Consider the following 17,150-nt stretch of genomic DNA (forward strand, 5'->3'; position numbering starts at 1 on the left):
TTCTCAGAGGCATCTGGATTTTGAGGGATTGGGCACCAATCTTCCAACACTACAGTAAGTGAAGCAAAAAAATCTTTCACAATACCTTTGGAAAAAGATGGGTTTGAGTTAAGTGTGCCAAAACCAGCATTGCTGCACGCCCATTTGCAGCAACACACTGTTGGCACAGTGCAGAGATGCTGATGCATGGTGCAAAATCAAAAAAGTGGAGTGGAACCACAGTCACCAAAGCAACACCAAAAAGTCTAGCAAGTTATGTCAAAGCAGAGTGTACCTCACCTTCTGTGAAGTCACCTGTTCTGTTGGCACCCAGGCTCAAGTTCAAGTGCAGCACCAACGGCACAGCAAACTATTTGTACAGCTTCACTAATGCAACTCAGCTTTGACCCACATTATAACTCAAATCCAGTTCTTGTCTTTTAAAGATGACGGGCAGCCTCTGTTTATGAGCTACATGTACGTTGAACCACGTGCTTGATGGTGAGATCTGGACAGATCTTAAGGCTTAACCCAAGATCAGGAAGTGGATTTAAATACTTAAATGTCAGGAAGATCTGTTTTTTTTCTTCATAGGTCAAAACCAAAGCAATTTGAGGCACAGTTTTAGCACAAATACATGGGGTTTTCATGGAGAATTAGAAAAGAACTCTTATTAAATCTATCAATATCTAACACCAAAATATAAAACCCTTCAAAATTGATGTTGATACTGAAAATGTAAAAATACACAAGTAACTAATAACATCTTCAGATAATAAATTTGTAAATGAAAAACACCCACAGATGAACTGCTAAGAAGCATGATTGCTCCTTTTTTGAAGTGTTCTAAGCCATGCTTCTTAGCAACTTCCCTAAGATTTGGGGAGCCTGAGGGAACAGGAAGGGAATAAATCAACTTACTCAAATTGTAAAGTTTGATAAATTTGTGAAGTTTACAAGGCCAAAGCACACCTGAATGTTTGACAAATTATTTCCTCTTACACCCCCAGAGATCCTGGTAAACAAATGAAAATGCACGTTCCTTCAGCTTTACACCTGTCTTTCACATTTCAGGACAGAATGGAACAGGTCAATGGCAACAGGACAAATCCTTTCCCTATCTATCACTGTGCTGACTTGAAATGATGCCCTCATTTCCCACTCTTCTACACCTCCCATTCTGCATTATTAAAAAAAAAAAAAAAAAGAAGAGGTAAAAGAATACAAGGAAGCAGCAGCTGTTCCAACTGAACAGAATCTCTTCCAAAGGGTACAGATTTAAGCATTAAATAATAACATTGACAGAACAAGTAAAGAACTCAAAGTTTCAAGTCCAATAGTGTTTTCTCTAAACATGTTCTCAGTTTTTGTCACCCTACTCACAAAATCTGAGGGGTGGGGAACATGTAATACCAAGTACTGACAGCAAAATCCTTAACAGCTTGTTTTTTTTCCTCTTTCTAGAAAAAATGAAGGTCAAAAAATACAACTGAGTGTAAGTCATCCACTAACAGTGGTACCATACCCTCTATCCAGTCTCCATTCTTGAAAGCTTGAGACCAAACAGGATAAAACACTAAGCAAGCTGCTCCAACCTCTGAGGTGACCTTGCTTGAGGCCAGCAGTTGGACCAGACACCTCCTGAGGCCCCTTCTAACATGAACTATCCTTTATCTAACAGCAATACAAGGAGCATTCTGAAGATCCTGTTTGTATTTTCACTTAGTGGGGAAAAATAAATCAGAAAAAAAACCACAACACATAACTAGAATAGATCAAGTACTTCTTGACAAGCTGGAAGTCATACTGGGACTACTCCCACTGCTGACATTTAAGCTTGCCAGTGCCTGAGGAGTGCACCAATCAAGATCAATACAGAAAGAATATAACCAGATGGCAACTCCACCGATTACTGGACTCCCAGAAGCATGAGCCTTATAATTCTACTTACAGTAACAGGGGGGAGGGCACATTAGGCAGAAAAATACACACAATTTTCCCAAAGGAACAGAACAAGCTTCCCAGCCCATGATCTGACTACCTTTACACCTTCCAGCACATTACCTTTCACATGCTACAAAACAAGTCAGAGAAAGCTGCTACGTGCCACTAGCTGTAAAAGCCACCTGTCCCCCTGCCACATCATGAGGATGTCACATCAGTCTGGTCCTCAGCCTTTTCCATAGCTACGCCACATACAAGAACAGAGACAGTAACCCACATCCCACTGGGGCCATCTCCTACCCCTTCCCTCCTTTTCCTGCAGGGTGCCTGCTCCTCCTCCTTTCTTCCTCTGGCTTTCCCCCACTCACGGGGGCTCTCCTGCCAACATGGTCAGCAACTGAGCTGACACTGAGCTATTAAGTCCTGGCAAACTAAGTAGATTCACAAAAAGCTAAGCCAGGTCACAGCGTAAATCTGACAAAGCCCTACTTTAGAATCCCATCCCATGCCTCACTCCTTATGCTCGTGCCTTTTAACAGAAGCCACTGTTCTACTCAACACACTTGAGCACAGCAAGGAAGTGGAGGGAAAAAGCAGGACAGGACACAAGAAGAACCCTACTTTGATATGCAAAGTTTTCTTTTAATAGGGCTTGTTCTTTGCTATCTTCACTCAAACTGCCCCAGAGGAAGAGCTGGGATATGCACAATCTTTGCCAAAGCCACAATCATGTAGAACAAGAATAACAGTAAGAATGTAGGGCCTAGGTGAGGTGCGTCAGAAGGAGCATACTTACAGCAAAGACATGGTTAAGAGTATAACCAGCAGCAAGTATCACTGTGCACTCACTTCCCTCTCTACAATTTTCATTAAGAGGTATAGATATCCAACTCAACTGTATTAATCCACTTCCCTTTGTTTTCCTTCCTTCGAAACGTGCATTTTAGAAAACGCTGTTCAAACAATTTTGTTAGCATCAACCTAAAGTTGGCCCATAAAATGTAATGAGGGGAAAAAACCCACAGCTTTAAGCTCCTAGTGGTGGGGAAAAAAAAACAAATAAACAAACAAAAAAAACACACACACCAAAACCACACTCCCAAATTTTTAAGTGCCCTGCATATCTTCAGCACTTCGGAGATGACTGAGTTGCTTTCCAGCAATTTTCTGGAAAAGGAAAGAAAAGCAGAAGGTGCCAAGGGGAGAAGAAAACAGAAGAAAGAACACACGCCTTTGACTTTCACAACGCAAAACTGGAATCTTTTGTCAAAGGAGGAAAAGTCAGTTTTCCATCCAGGCAAAACTGAGCTTTCTGATGAAGTTTGATATGCGACAAGTCACTATTGGGCATTAAGCCCAGTATTTTCTCCTTTCTTTACACTTTAACTTGCTCATATATCCCAAAAAGAAAACTATACAAACATCAGAGGTGCTTTGTTTTGCGCATTACAGAGAACAAAAAAAGGCAGAAAACACAGGAAAGATAATCAGCATTCCAGGGAAGAAACATGCTCATAAATTGCCACTGCTGCCCATCAGTGTGATTAAAATAAACCAATAATCATCTGTCCTACTGCAAGCACAGCAATGGACTTCAGCAAAGCTTACAAATTCCAGACAAAAAATAAAGATAAAAAATTTGCACAGAAGTGAATATTTATAAATATTCCATATGCATTACAAACAAAACATTTACAGGCAGCAAATGATGAATATTTAATAACACTCAATTAGTAACTTTTCAAATACTATTAACAAGAAAAAACTCTTATTATTCTACTATTAAATATAACTCAATATATCAGGGTCTTGTTCCATCTAATGATACTTACATTGTGATAATTGATCATTTCCTGTAAGGTGTCAGAGAACTTTGTCAAGCTAGTCTGTAAATAGGCAAAAATACACAAGTTGTTAAAGTTCAGTCCTACTAAATACACAGCACAAAAGCAATGTTTACCGTGTTTGGTAAGAAACTTAAGAATCAATTTTCCTTAGCATGATTATTCCAACTAAAACCATTACGCTAGGAGAACACAAGGATATCATCAAGTAAATGTATTACAACTACAAGCAACAACAAAAAAAATGTTACTGCTACCTACCTATATATAAAGGACCAAACTGAAGCAAAGCAGGAAAAATACAAATTAAGTTGACTAAGCTATGGGAAGTCTGCGTGTTTTAAAACATAAATTTACAATATTAAACATTAATAAATATGTAGTACACTAATATTAAACACTAACTCCAAAACCCGATTAAAATGTCATAATAATCAGAACACACATTTATTGTGGGAACTGCTGCTTCAGAGCTGATATGTTTAGCAACATCAACATGAATCTGTAGAAATAATGTCCCAATTAAAAACAGTTAAAAAATAACAATCCCTAATATAGTTGGCTAACTGCTTATCCAACAATAAGTGTAAGAAAACCTACTTGGAATCAAATAATTGAGTATATGATAATAAGTAAAACCAAGATGAGTTTTAGGGATTTTGTCATCACTTGGTCATCAAGTTACGACCAAGTCCACTTCCAGACAACAGTCTCAGGCACACACAGGAGCTATACTGAAGTTCACGGGCATTACGTAGTCAACCAGTGTGAAGACACATACATGTGACTCACGTTCTGTAACATAACGTGCATTAAACATGCATGATATACAGACATCTGCACATAATTACACCTTTATATTACACATTTTCATTTCAAACTAACACACAGGAAATATGAGGTGTTCCAAATTAGCTTAACGAGATGTCAATCTGAGGTTACAACTTCAAAGTTGGCCCTGTACATTTAAAAATCTAAATTTTTGTGTATTAAGATAGAGCTGGATCCAAAACGTAAGCGATCAACTCAAAGAATTCAGTTGCAGAGAACTGACATTATTTAGTAAAGTAAACAGGAAACCTGTTCACCACGGCAAACTGTCTTTCTCTACTCTTCCCAAAATGACTATTCCTATCCAAAGAGATTTTCTGGGGTTTGGAAAATTCTCATCATCTCAGATTAAAAGTTGAAATGAAACACAGACACATGCAGAGCACCACAGTCAAAAAAAGCTCAATCTTAAAGTATAGTCCAAAGAAAAACGAGAGACAAGTAATAGTATAAACTTCAACTACTTCTCTTGCCAAATGTTCTGCTTTGCCCTTTTAAAGTTATGCTTTTCTACTTTAATTTTAACCTCAAGAACTTACCTCAACCAATGCATCTTTACAGGAATATTGTGCAAGGTCTCGAATTCCATTCATGAACTGCTTGTTGGCTGTGCAGAATGCTTTCCCAGTATCAATCATTGCAATGCAAAGCTTTACAAGCTACAACAGAAGAGAAAAAGTGACTTGGTAAAAGGTTGATGTTTTTCTTTGTTTGTTTTTTAAACACCAACATAATTTTCTTCACTTTTGGTTCATTGCTTAGTGCCCTTTCTTCCAGAGCGGGGGGAAAAGCAAATAGCGTAACCCAGAAATCATAATTGTAGGACAATCCAGCCAAGTATAATATGACTAACCAAACAAAAGAAGTTGCCATCCAAGACAAATCATTACCCTTGGGCCATAGTTATTTCAGCTCACACACGAGAAGCCTGGCTTTAGATTAAAGTATTATATTAGATCATTTACTTCATATTACAATTACACTGCTTAAATACAAGTACCTTTTATACTAGCTCAGAAGTACAGAAGAGCAAAAGGGTTTGAGGTGTTTTTGCTTTGAGGAATACTAGGGCACTGTCTCAGGGTAAAGATTAAATGGATTTTACATGATAACACGGCATTTTTGGCACTGGCCTTGAGCAAGAAGTTCTGCGGTGAGGGTCAAGGCTCCTTAAGGAATTTGAGAATTCTTCCCCTTATGCCCCCAAATGACCCTTTTAGCCCAGTGGGAAACAGACTTCGTAGACAGATGTTCATATCCTTTAAGTGCTTACATATTCAGGTCTCACAAAACAGATTAATCACTCCTACAGTAACAACATATCTTAGCCATCACTGTCACCAACATTCACATTCAGCCCTTTGAAAAAAAAGTTTTGAAATAGCAAATGGTTACACTAATTACAAAGAAATAAGGAAGAAGTCTTCCCACTTAAAATTACACTTGACACTGACTTTGCCTCTGTGCAGCCAACTCACAGCTGCCAAAAGAAAGGTCCACATTCAAAACACAGTGAAGGAGGTCAACAAGTGACATCTGTCTGCCACATTACAACACAAGCAACAAATAATTTTATGCATTTTGCATAAAATACAGAGACAGGAGAGTTTCTGGAGATTTAAAACAAAAACAAGCTACACACAAAATGCTAAGAATAAAAGCCTCCAAGTACTACTGGTTAGAGAAAGTGGCAAATGAATTGCGATGCCCTGAAAAGATGCTACACAGAACGTCCATTTTATATACGTGCACGAAGCATGACAAAAAGCAGGATAAAAATTTACAGTAGTTAAGTCCTCCAGACTGAAGGACGGATATATGTTTATATACACACACCCCTATCATGCTGTAAATGTGCCTGCAGACTACCAGACACAAAGCATTGGCTTGGGATTTCTACAACCAGACTATCCAGCTGTGGCCGTGGCCACGCTGGCTCATGCTGCTTACACAGGCTGGGGTCTCTGGGTTGACCCAGGTCCTTCCCCTCTCCAACAGCCACCTCCCAGCTGTGACCTTGAGTTACCCGAACACATACCTTGTCAGATTTTTTCCAAAGCAGACTGTTGAATTAGAAAGCTTACCTTGTCAAGTTTCAGTTCCAGTTCTGTCACATCTCCTTCTACTTCTTCTAGAGCTGCCCTGCATGGATAAAAATGATTCCCTGTAAAACTTTATACAAGAATACTCTGGGACTCAGGGGAAGGGGCAGGGACACATTCATTTAACTCATTAATTGCCACTGCAGTTTCACCTAAATTGCAGCTATTTAAATCAGCACAGATTTAAAGTAACTACAGAAAAAATTGACAGAAAAAAAAAAAAAAGGAAAAATCATATTACTAGAAAAACATACAGATAAACCAGACGGCTTAGTAACAAGGATTTGAGGTGAAGTAGTATTATACTTTTATGACTGCCACATTTAAATGTTTTCTTTCACTGTACAGCCAGTAACCTATTTGTCTGGAAGCCATAACCAAGGAAAGAAATTAAGAGTCTGAGTAAAACTGTAATTTTTTTTGCTGACACTCCTGGCTCAGACAGTCCTCTCCTCGCACTTTCTGCAAAACTATGGCTACTGACTAAACTGCCTCACAGTAGACTACCAAAAAATACAGCATTTGCCATGAGTCAAGTGGCCTGCAGTCAAGCTGAAGATACACCATCAGTTGTCATTTGCCCCTAGTCTAGACCAATTCTGTCCTTCAGGCCAGTGAAACTTTACATGCCAGTAAAAGTTGCCTTCAGAAAACTTATTTGTTAGAATAACTCCTTTGGCTAGAGGGCTGAATGTTTCCTTTAATGCCCTCTTCACTGCTTATTGCAACATGAAAAACAAACAAAGAAACAAAAAACAGGAGACTGAGAAAGGAAGGCACTTTGTTCAGAGAGTTCATGAACCTAAGTTTCATCAGGCTACTGCCTTGAGAATTTGAACGGACCCATTTCTAGCAACAAATGCTACACTACAAAAACCTATACACTGAGGCTGTGATTTCCCGTTACAAAAGGGTTGGTGGAAGAGCTATATTGCTGTCCCGTGCTCCCATCACGGGGCGCCTCAGTCTTTCAGCTCCTCCAGCCTAACTGCTCGCAGAGCCACACTGCTCACCAACAGCAGCCTGCCCCAGGGGAAATAGGAATTAATAGGAAGTTTTCTGCAAAGCTTTTTGGAAAAATCAGGTCAGATATTTCACGTTTCAGTCCCAGCAGAAAAAACACACCACCCCGTTCCTGGAAAAAGTGAGACCAGCAGGGAACTACAATTTGGAGCAGGAATTTCTTGAGCCAGCTTTACCACCAAGGAGAGAGCACACAGAACCACAGCTTCACTGCCTCTTGCTAATTCCGTTCTAGTTCACATGAGTTCAAGCCAAGAAGGAAAGAAAATAAAAAAGCCTGGATCAGGCCCCAAACGCAGGAAAAGCAGTTTTTACAAGAACAGCACTGAAAAACACTGCCAGTTGCCTGCAGTGCTGAAACACAAGGCATGACATTCCCAGCTTTCTGAGTTTCACCAATACATAGTTACATTCCAGTCCTGTATCTAAAGGCATTCCCACAGCTACATCCTGGGTTTTATATCTAAGCACATTCCCATACAGTTACATTTTGGCTTCTGCCTGTTCTCTGACTTCACACCACAGAGGATTTCAGGCAAAGGCAACTTCTCTCACTTTCTTCTTTTTCTTCCATAAATGATTAACTTACATGAAAGTCTATAGATTTAAATCTTGTTTCTGAAAGATCTGGGGGGTGCAAAGGAAGGAAAGGATAAACATCTCAGTATTTAGCCTGCTGTATTGTATTAGTATGCTTATAGTCACGGTACAAACAATTTTGTTTGTTTCTTTGGCATTAAAAGAAAAGCATGATTAAGGAGCTTGTTTACAGAATTGCAGGAAGATCAGATAAAAGATTTTTTTTGATGTATTTAACTAGCAAAGAGTCCTAGCTCCACGGAACTTAATGAGCTAAAAAGGTTGCGGGAGATTTAAGATTAAGAGGGGAGATAAAGGCAGCTGGAGCGGGCAGCGTGAAGGCAACACATCTGCTCAATAATCACACTCGTACTCACCAGGGGGCGGAAACTCTAAGAGAGAATTGGCTAAACTGGAATAAAAGCCAGGACAGGATCTCAGAAGACTGAAAAGAAGAGGGCAGCTCAAAAAAGCAGCGTGAAGCCAAGCAGAGACAGCCAGCACGGGCAAAGGGAGCACGCAGCCCCTCCGCTCGGCTGGCCGCAGGCCCGGCTGCCACCAGCACCAGGCCTCACACCACATACAGCCAAACCCATCCCACTCCCTATTTCTCTGCACCAGAACAGCAGCTTTCACTGCTTCTGTCATATCAGAATGAGTAAAGTTCCCTTCATGGACACAGTATGTAACCAACGCTAGCTTGTGAGCGTAGGGGCGATGGGTCCGGGTGCCCTCTGGCCACCAGCGAGCAGCACAAACCTGATAACCTGCTAACAGGACAGCACCCGTCTGTGCAGAATTAATTTCACACTGCGTTAGGGAACACCTTAAGAACAGCTGGCCCGAGCTCTGCTATGTCCATGTTGTTATTATTTTTCTCTCAATTTAATACTTCATGAAGCCACAGGATACAAAGGTACATTTTTCTAGAACATCTGTCTCAGGAACTAAAGTTCATGGAAAATTGTCACGATTGAGCAAAACCCACGCCCGCGGCCAAGACAAAATCTCCAGCCCTAAACACAGGAAGCGGTCATAAAACAGCACCGAGGACTGAGTGCCAAATGTGACATGTCCCAGGAATGTTTCTCCTTCGTGAAGTGGGAGCTGGGACTGGGGTTTGCGTCAGGGTAACCTCGGCCAAAAGGCTCTGGCATCAGGAGCAAGGATTCAGCCCTTGCAGTCTGCCTCAGTACATGAATCAAAGTCAAACATCTGTGCCTTCCCGAGATGCTCAAACAGTGCAGAGTGAAACACGAAGCCAGAACAGCTGCCGAGGGGCGGAGGACAACTTCTGTAAGCGAGCCTCCTCTCATTTTCTCCATGCTCCCCAACAACAACTCCCAGGAATGTTTCTCTCGGCCACTGTCATCCTCTCCTCCATTCTCCCCCTCCCAAAACACAGCCAGCCAGATGCTGTGCAAACATCTTGGTCGATATATGACCACTACACAGTGCTGACCACAAGGCCAAGCAGCCTGTGGTCACAGACAAGTGCCTGCCTGGCCTGCATCACCCCATTTAGCCCTACAGTGTAGGGGGTGACAGTGGCCAGTGCTTTTAAGATGGCTGTTCTTCAAGCTTCACCTCCAGCTTCGCGTCTTCCACTCACTCGTCTCATCCACTTGTTCTACCTCGCATTTTTATGCTGCATTCCTGGGAGCGAGGAGGCTGGAATCAGTACTCACTGTAAATTAGGTGCTGAACAAAGGCAACAAATTGGAGAAGTCAAAGGTGCAGTAGATGACTGATTACCGGTTGTAGAATTAATACACCCCAGTATCAAGTTCATAAAGAGAATAACCTATTACTATTTTCCTGTAGTTTTCATTTTGCTTTCATTTTCATTAAGGAAACCTGAAAGCCTGAATCTTGAGATTCACATTCTCAGTACACTTTCAGAAGAGCAGAAACAATTACACAAAATCAAGTGCTATTGAGACTGGGTTCTGAAAACCTTCATACATTTGGGTCTGTGAAGTGAGAACAGCAGATTCTCACCTATACAATTTCAACAACATTACTGATAAAATGTTGTCTTCAAACCTTGGAAAGACACAAATCTCCTACCTGCACATATGCTCTGTGGAATTGCCCCTTAATGCCTGATTGCATTGCAGATGACATACCCTTTCAACTAACATTCACCACAGTTTAACAGTATAAAGTTGACATGTAATACTAGCCACAAATTATCAGTACATAAATCAAAGCATTTGAGAACACGTTCAAGTATTACAACACTTTAAAAAAATATATGTACATTATTTACTGTGGAATAGTTGCCTGAGACCAGCTGTATGTCAGAAGAGTAAATAAAGCAGCTTTAGCATGTCCCACTGCCAAAGCACAACAATTCAGCCTTGGACAGACAAAGCTGATTGAACATGAACCAACAAGTAAATGGAACCGTGATTAACTCCCTTTTGTCCTCTTCAATTCATTTCACTTTCAACATTAAGGACATTAGGAAAACTGAGGTTGCAAAAATATGTACAGCTCACCAAATGAAAGGGCCCGAGCTGGATAAAGCTGGTCCATCCCTGGATAAGTAAAAGCAACCCATCATTTTAGCTTTTAAATACAAACCCAATACAGACACCATTGGAGACTAGCTGCAAGCTCTCTGTGCATCCCACTGTTCTGGACACGTGTAAAATCAAACTATCAGAATTACCAAGCCCTCATGTTACAGCTCTATATGATACCAGACTTGGGTTTCAACCTGTGCTGCCCTGCTCTGCAGTGTCCACCAAGATTCAGATGAAAAGGTCACAGAGATGACAACTCCCAGTCTCGCTTATCAAGCCTGAACAAACTCAGCAGTGGAGGTGTTTATGAACCACTCCTCGTGGTGACTGCATTCAGCATTGTTAACGACTGAAGGGAATAGGAGTAAGTCACTACATGTATGTTTTACAATAACAGGTACTTCAAAGCAAAAGAATTTCAAAACACCCTATGGACAAGTTGAAAAGTTCCCTCTTCAAAACAAACAAAACAAAGAGGACCAACACACATCTCAGTCACAAGGGCCTGTAACACACAGCTATGGCAAAAGACACTAAGAAGGGGAATATCTGATGCTGCTGCTCCACCCAAAACAAGCTGTAAGTGCTCTATAACCAGTAGGCCTGATGCCCTCCACTTGGATGTGAATGGAGGATCAAGTAGCCCAGGCTGTCTGGGCAACCCATTCCCATGCTTAACCTCCAGTGCACATCATCTGCACTGCTACAACTTTCAACTGTTATCTCCTTCCAATGTGCACCTAAAAATAAAACCCCACACCTAGATCTACCACCTAAGCCCCATAACCTCTCACTAGGTAACTGAGGACAATGATGAGCTCCTCCAGGAGCCTTCTCAGCCTGCCGAAGGCACGGCTCTCATCCCCTCCTTTCACACCACGCGATCCAGTACAGCTGCCGTAGGCTGCACGTTTCATTTTTGCAATATCCTTCCTGTACCGTCAGGGCCCAAAATTGGTCATAGTACTCCCGGCTTAGTCTTGTGACTACTAAGAGGAGCAATTCTCTCTTCCCTCAGCTTGCCAGCTCCGTTCTTGCCAGCGCAGCCCAGCACTCGGCAGGTTTTCACTGCCGACAGACGGCCCGTTTCTGTTCCCCAGGATGCTGAGGTGCTCGCCCACCAGTACGGCTCTGTGGGGCTGGTCCTCTGCTCAGTCTTTGCATGGCTTGGTTGAAATTCATGAGGTTTCTACCAGTTCTGTCTTCCTCCTCGTCCCTCTGAACAGCAGACCTACCCTCCAGCCTGGCAACTGCTCCCTCCACCCACCGTGTATTTAATTTGGTTTCTTTCATCTCTAATTAGATATAAAAAGGGTATCCTGAATTATTTTAACCAGCACGCTCACAAGGAATACATTCGGTACATGTAAAATGGTATCAGAAAGCCACTGATCAAAAAAGAAACATGATGCATGGGGAGTCAAAAGTCACACACTGACCAACAGGGCCTAGCTGTTGTGGATAACAGCAAGGATACACACATACAAGAAGCATTTCATGACTTACACCATGTCTCATAACCATTAAGATGCTCTGAAGAAAGAATGCTGCTGCAGCCTGTCACAGAGTCCATTGAGGCGCTGGTTTGGCACCACAGAGATTTTTCCCTGCTGGCACGGAGCCCCTCCACGCTGAGGAACAGATGATGAATGCTCCAAGACATGCCGAGATGAACTTCCTCAGTCATACGGATACACTTCACATTATTAATTCTTCAGTCATTACCACAAAGCATTTCATCGATAGCTCAGAAAAGCTTCACAACCTGAATAGTGGGGCTTGGAATCTGAAATACGACATCCACTCCACCTCCACTCTGAAATCCTATGAATTTTCTGAGCTTGGTGGATTGAAACATGGGAATTGATTTCCTATAATTCCTTTGGATACAAGGAGGGTACACAAAGGATTCTGAAGATTTTTATTTTGGAAAAGGCAAATAAATAAAACAAGTTCTCAGGTTCGTAGCAAGCAACAGATAGATTTCAAGTTTCCCCAGCCAAAAAACAAAACAAGAACCAAGTCCTCAGTATTAGAACTGTTCTTCGATTCCTTCCAGCTCAGACTTGTCTTATTAAAACAAAAGAGAGAAATGAGAGATGGGCGTTTCTCCTTTGAATTCATTTAATCATTAGACTGAAGGTCTGCTTGTAGGTACTGGTCTTTAACATCACCTTCATCTAGAAAGCTTAGTTGATCCTCAGTAATTCACGTGGTCTTCCATTCAACAAGCAACGAAAGCAGACAAATCCCTTTACGATGCATGCTTCTCTCGATTTATTCTTTACTGCAAGATTACACATGGCTCAAAAGATAACCAACGTGATAAAGTAAACTTCAAAAAGGAAAGTTCTGTTGCACCCAGTACACACGGCTGAAAGTCAAACTGATTACCACTGAACTCCCAGCAGTGCAGCACATTTACCTTATCAAACAGCCTTAAGGGCACCTGTACTACCTGCTGGCCCCAAGTTCAAGCTTTTCCCTCTCCATCTACTTGTGCTGTAATTTGCCAGCAATCTCCAACAGTTTTCCCAGTAGCTTTGCCTAATATTTTTTTCCCAACCTCAAGCGAGCCTGATAGTAAGCCCAAGTAGGAAATTACAAACATTTTTGTTCCACAGAGATTCTAATATTTGGTATTTCCTTCATCTTCCAACTTCGATTCTTTACTCACTATGGACACCTGCTACCAAGATGGGGACACGATGTCAGTAGCAACCACGCAAGCTTCACAGCCAGAGAGCTTATTACATTGCTCAATGCCAACCCAGATAAGGGTGCAGCACATCACAATACCTGTCCTGAACAACTTTAACCTGTAATTCCAACATCAAGGAGTCAAAAGCCTTCTAGGGGGCTTTACTATCAGCTAAGGAAGCAGGACCAGAGCCTCAGGAAGCTAAGCCAACAATAAAAAAAAGGCAGAAACCGAGGGTGCTGTGTTCAGCTTCTTGTTGCTGAGGGCTCATGATGCCCTGACTATGGGCAACTACTGCTCACGGTCTGGAGTTCCCAGTCAGACACTAGAAGAAAAGCTGACACGACTCCTTCAAAGCTACAAGTAACAATAATCAAAGGAATAACCCAAGAATTAATCCCTCATGGAAGATACCCCTTACACCCCTCAGGCACAGCTGATATAAAGGCCGGATAGCAGCAGTTGAGAAACAGAAGAAGTAAATATCACCAGATCCCCTCGGTGCAAGTTTCTCAGTATCAGTATGCTCGGAATTGCTAACAGCAAGATTTAAACATCCGTACGCAACAACTCCTACAAAGCAGAAGCAACTGGAGATCAGAGGACTCTGTAGTTAAACAAAACCCATTATTTACAGAGATATCCTATAATCTCCCTACGAGTCTTGTGTTATCTTGGATTTCAGAAGAGTAAGGCAATTTCTTCCCTTTCTGTTTGCAGTTTCCTTACTTGCTAGCTCATACCTGCTACGGACAGAGAATTACCGGCATGCTCAAACCACCGTAAGAGGCCAAAGCCTCTATAACAAGAGCTTGCAGTGTTAGAAGAGGTAAGGAGCATTAGCTCTCTGGAGTGCTACTTATACCAGGTGGATTCTCTTTACTGAAACCAGAGGAAAGTTTCAGCTTCATGAAGAGAGTCCTCAGGAAGTATTTACTTTTCGTCCATTTCAATAACATATTTTTGCAATGTTTCCACAACATCCGAATACCCGATTCCACAGGCAGACGGGAGGCTGCAGCTGTGTTGCAATACACCAGTTCTGAACTTAAAGCTTCTGTTTGCTGTGAGGTGCATGGATGTGCCTACATCTCGCACAGCTACATCAGCTGCATTTTACATGCACGTTATAGTTTTGTTGTTACTTTGCAGTAAGAGGGAACAATCTTTGTTCACCTTTTCTAGCTCTGCATTTGCAGTGAAGAAGCCAAATGAATCCAATCTGAGATCACAGAGCATAAGCATTAGGAGTAGGAGAATACAGATAAACAATGTGTTGGCGTTTTCCTCAAATTTACTGTTGTCACATGTGGAAAAGCCCGTCTCGTTTCCTTTCCATTCCCCTCAAGTGATACTGGGCAATCGATTCAAAAAATAAGTATGTGAAAAACTATAAAAAAAAAACAAACTGCAAGATGCGTAAGGCAGACACCCAGCCTCAGAGAAGCTATTCAGAGAAGGCTTGAATACACTCTGGGTACATTCAGTTACCTTTCACCCACAGCTTTCAGCCATCAGGAGATGTTGGAGACACTGGGCTTTCATTCAGCTATCAAAGCTAATTGCAGGCACGCTGCCCAACAGCAGCTCACACAGCCTGTATCAACTACACATTAGAGGCTTCAGCCCTAAATTGCACCCTCAGCGACACTGCAGAAATTCCTCAGCCACCTTAACAAGTTTCTGTCCCAGTAACAGCCCCAACCCCAAGGCCAGTACTTCTGCTCTCTTCTTGCCATCTGCCCTGCCTGATCAAACAAGGGTACCCACACCCGAGTTACTCACCTCAGTCTCCTGCAAACAATAGCACCGACCACAGCAGTCCCAGGGTGTAGCTCCCCTCATCCTGCCACAGGGGGCTAAAGCAAACCAAGCAGTGCTCAGGACACAGCTATTGCTCTTCATGGAGAGCCGCAGGAGCACAGGAGTATGGGGTCCTGTAGAAGGAGCAATGACTACCCAGCAGCTGAGATGAAATCTACGTTTCCTCTTCAAGGAAATTCAGAAGGGGCCTGTTTCAGTAATTACTGAATTCTCTGTAGAGATAGGATCTCAAAATGTACACGGATGCTACCAGTCTAGGAATGACGCGATGCTGCTGGCATTCCCTGGTGAGCTCAGTGAGTCTTCAACACCATCAACAATCCCCCGGGAGCTCCGGTGAGTCTCGTTGTGCTAGTCCTGGCACAGAGCGCAAGGCCCAGCACGGCTCCACCACCAATTCCCTTATTTTCTTCTTCATCCACCCAGTTTGGTAGGTAGTCCTAAACCTAAAGCATATCAGAACAGTGTAGTACCTAAAAAAACAGCAATACTGCAATACTCAACTCACCTTAGAGAGAAGGGGTAACACACAGCCAGGAGGCAGCCCAGAAATCAGGCAGAACCAAAAGCCACCTTCCCCCATCCCAAGCGAGACAATGGACTCCAACCTCAGTTCTCAAAGCGCCTTTCCAAACAGCACGGCACCAGAATCCTCCCCACGATCTACACAGGGTTACACCAGTCTGTTTGAAATAGGTACAAGATCACCAGCAATTGAAAACTAGGATACTTAAAAAGCACAGAAACGCTTAGTGTGTTTGATACCCATGTGTTCCCACTTAAATCAACATCTGGCACTCGGAGAGATGGAAATCTGGACTCCTCTTGAACAGAGCCTTTTTTAATTTTGACAGATGGAATACATTTCGCTGCATATGGCTTCTCCGGTTTCTCTTTGTATTACATCCAGCTTAAAACACAAATAAAATTTGGAGGTTTAGAAACTTCAAAATCACATCATGCAAACCGCTCGCTAGCTCTGCTTTGTGTTTACGCGTACCGAATTGCCGCTGGAGGTTCTCTTTTAGCAACTTACCGACTGCACATTGAACAGTCACGAAAAAATCAAGTGCTCTGCTCATATGCTCTAAGTAGTGCTAGACTACACATCCTGTGCAAAACCACATTAAACTATCTAAAACCCTCATTACTACTGACAATAACAAAAACAGTAATGACAGCAACTCTGAAGATTATTGAGCTGCACCGTGCTTGTAAGCTGCAGCATCCAGACGTTCGAACTTCACACAGGAAGCCTGGCTCACAGGAAAACACATGCCACGTTAGCAGGTTAGCCCATCGGCTATCTGACAGGCATTTTCTCTGTTCAAAACCTTTCATAAAACACTGAGACTGTTCTGCAGTAATTCTCATTTTCTTGTGTCTTAACAATTTGGAAATGTACACAGGACATCGTCCCATAGAAGAAAACTTTTGCCCATGTAGATGAGTAATCTGCAGTGTACCAGAAGAAAACAACTGACCTAGGTCTCAAGTCTGGCTACTTAAAGTGTTCAGGGAAACTCCTCCACTGAATATGCAAGTACTCCTCCTGAAGCGATCCTACGGCCAGGCAATGTTTTAATCTGCTATGTTGTATGCTTACAAGTGTGCAGGTTACGACAGTGACAGTATGTACAATTTGTCACGTTCCTGATCTCATCCTTTAGCCACAAAGAGTGGCAACAACAAAAAAAAAGGATTGATACTGTCACAGATAGGTATGGAAAACTCCTAGAGATATTACAAATGTCACAGCCCACATGCTAACCTTTATTTCCTCCTAAAGCTC

At 42.1% G+C, this 17,150-nt stretch overlaps 1 protein-coding gene across 4 annotated transcripts in view; it reads right to left on the bottom strand.

Annotated features, from left to right (window-relative positions):
- ACAP2 (ArfGAP with coiled-coil, ankyrin repeat and PH domains 2) overlaps positions 1–17,150 on the bottom strand; it is a 64,945-nt gene that overhangs the window by 42,103 nt on the left and 5,692 nt on the right. For all 4 annotated transcript variants that reach the window (XM_068692697.1, XM_068692698.1, XM_068692695.1 and 1 more), the window contains exons 2-4: positions 6,683–6,740; positions 5,138–5,257; positions 3,756–3,809 (exon numbers count right to left, since the gene is read on the bottom strand). In XM_068692697.1, the coding sequence (XP_068548798.1) occupies positions 3,756–3,809; positions 5,138–5,257; positions 6,683–6,740 (232 nt within the window). The remainder of the gene's footprint in view (positions 1–3,755; positions 3,810–5,137; positions 5,258–6,682; positions 6,741–17,150) is intronic.

This window comes from Anas acuta, chromosome 9 (assembly GCF_963932015.1).
Source record: "Anas acuta chromosome 9, bAnaAcu1.1, whole genome shotgun sequence".
NCBI classification, from domain to species: domain Eukaryota; kingdom Metazoa; phylum Chordata; class Aves; order Anseriformes; family Anatidae; genus Anas; species Anas acuta.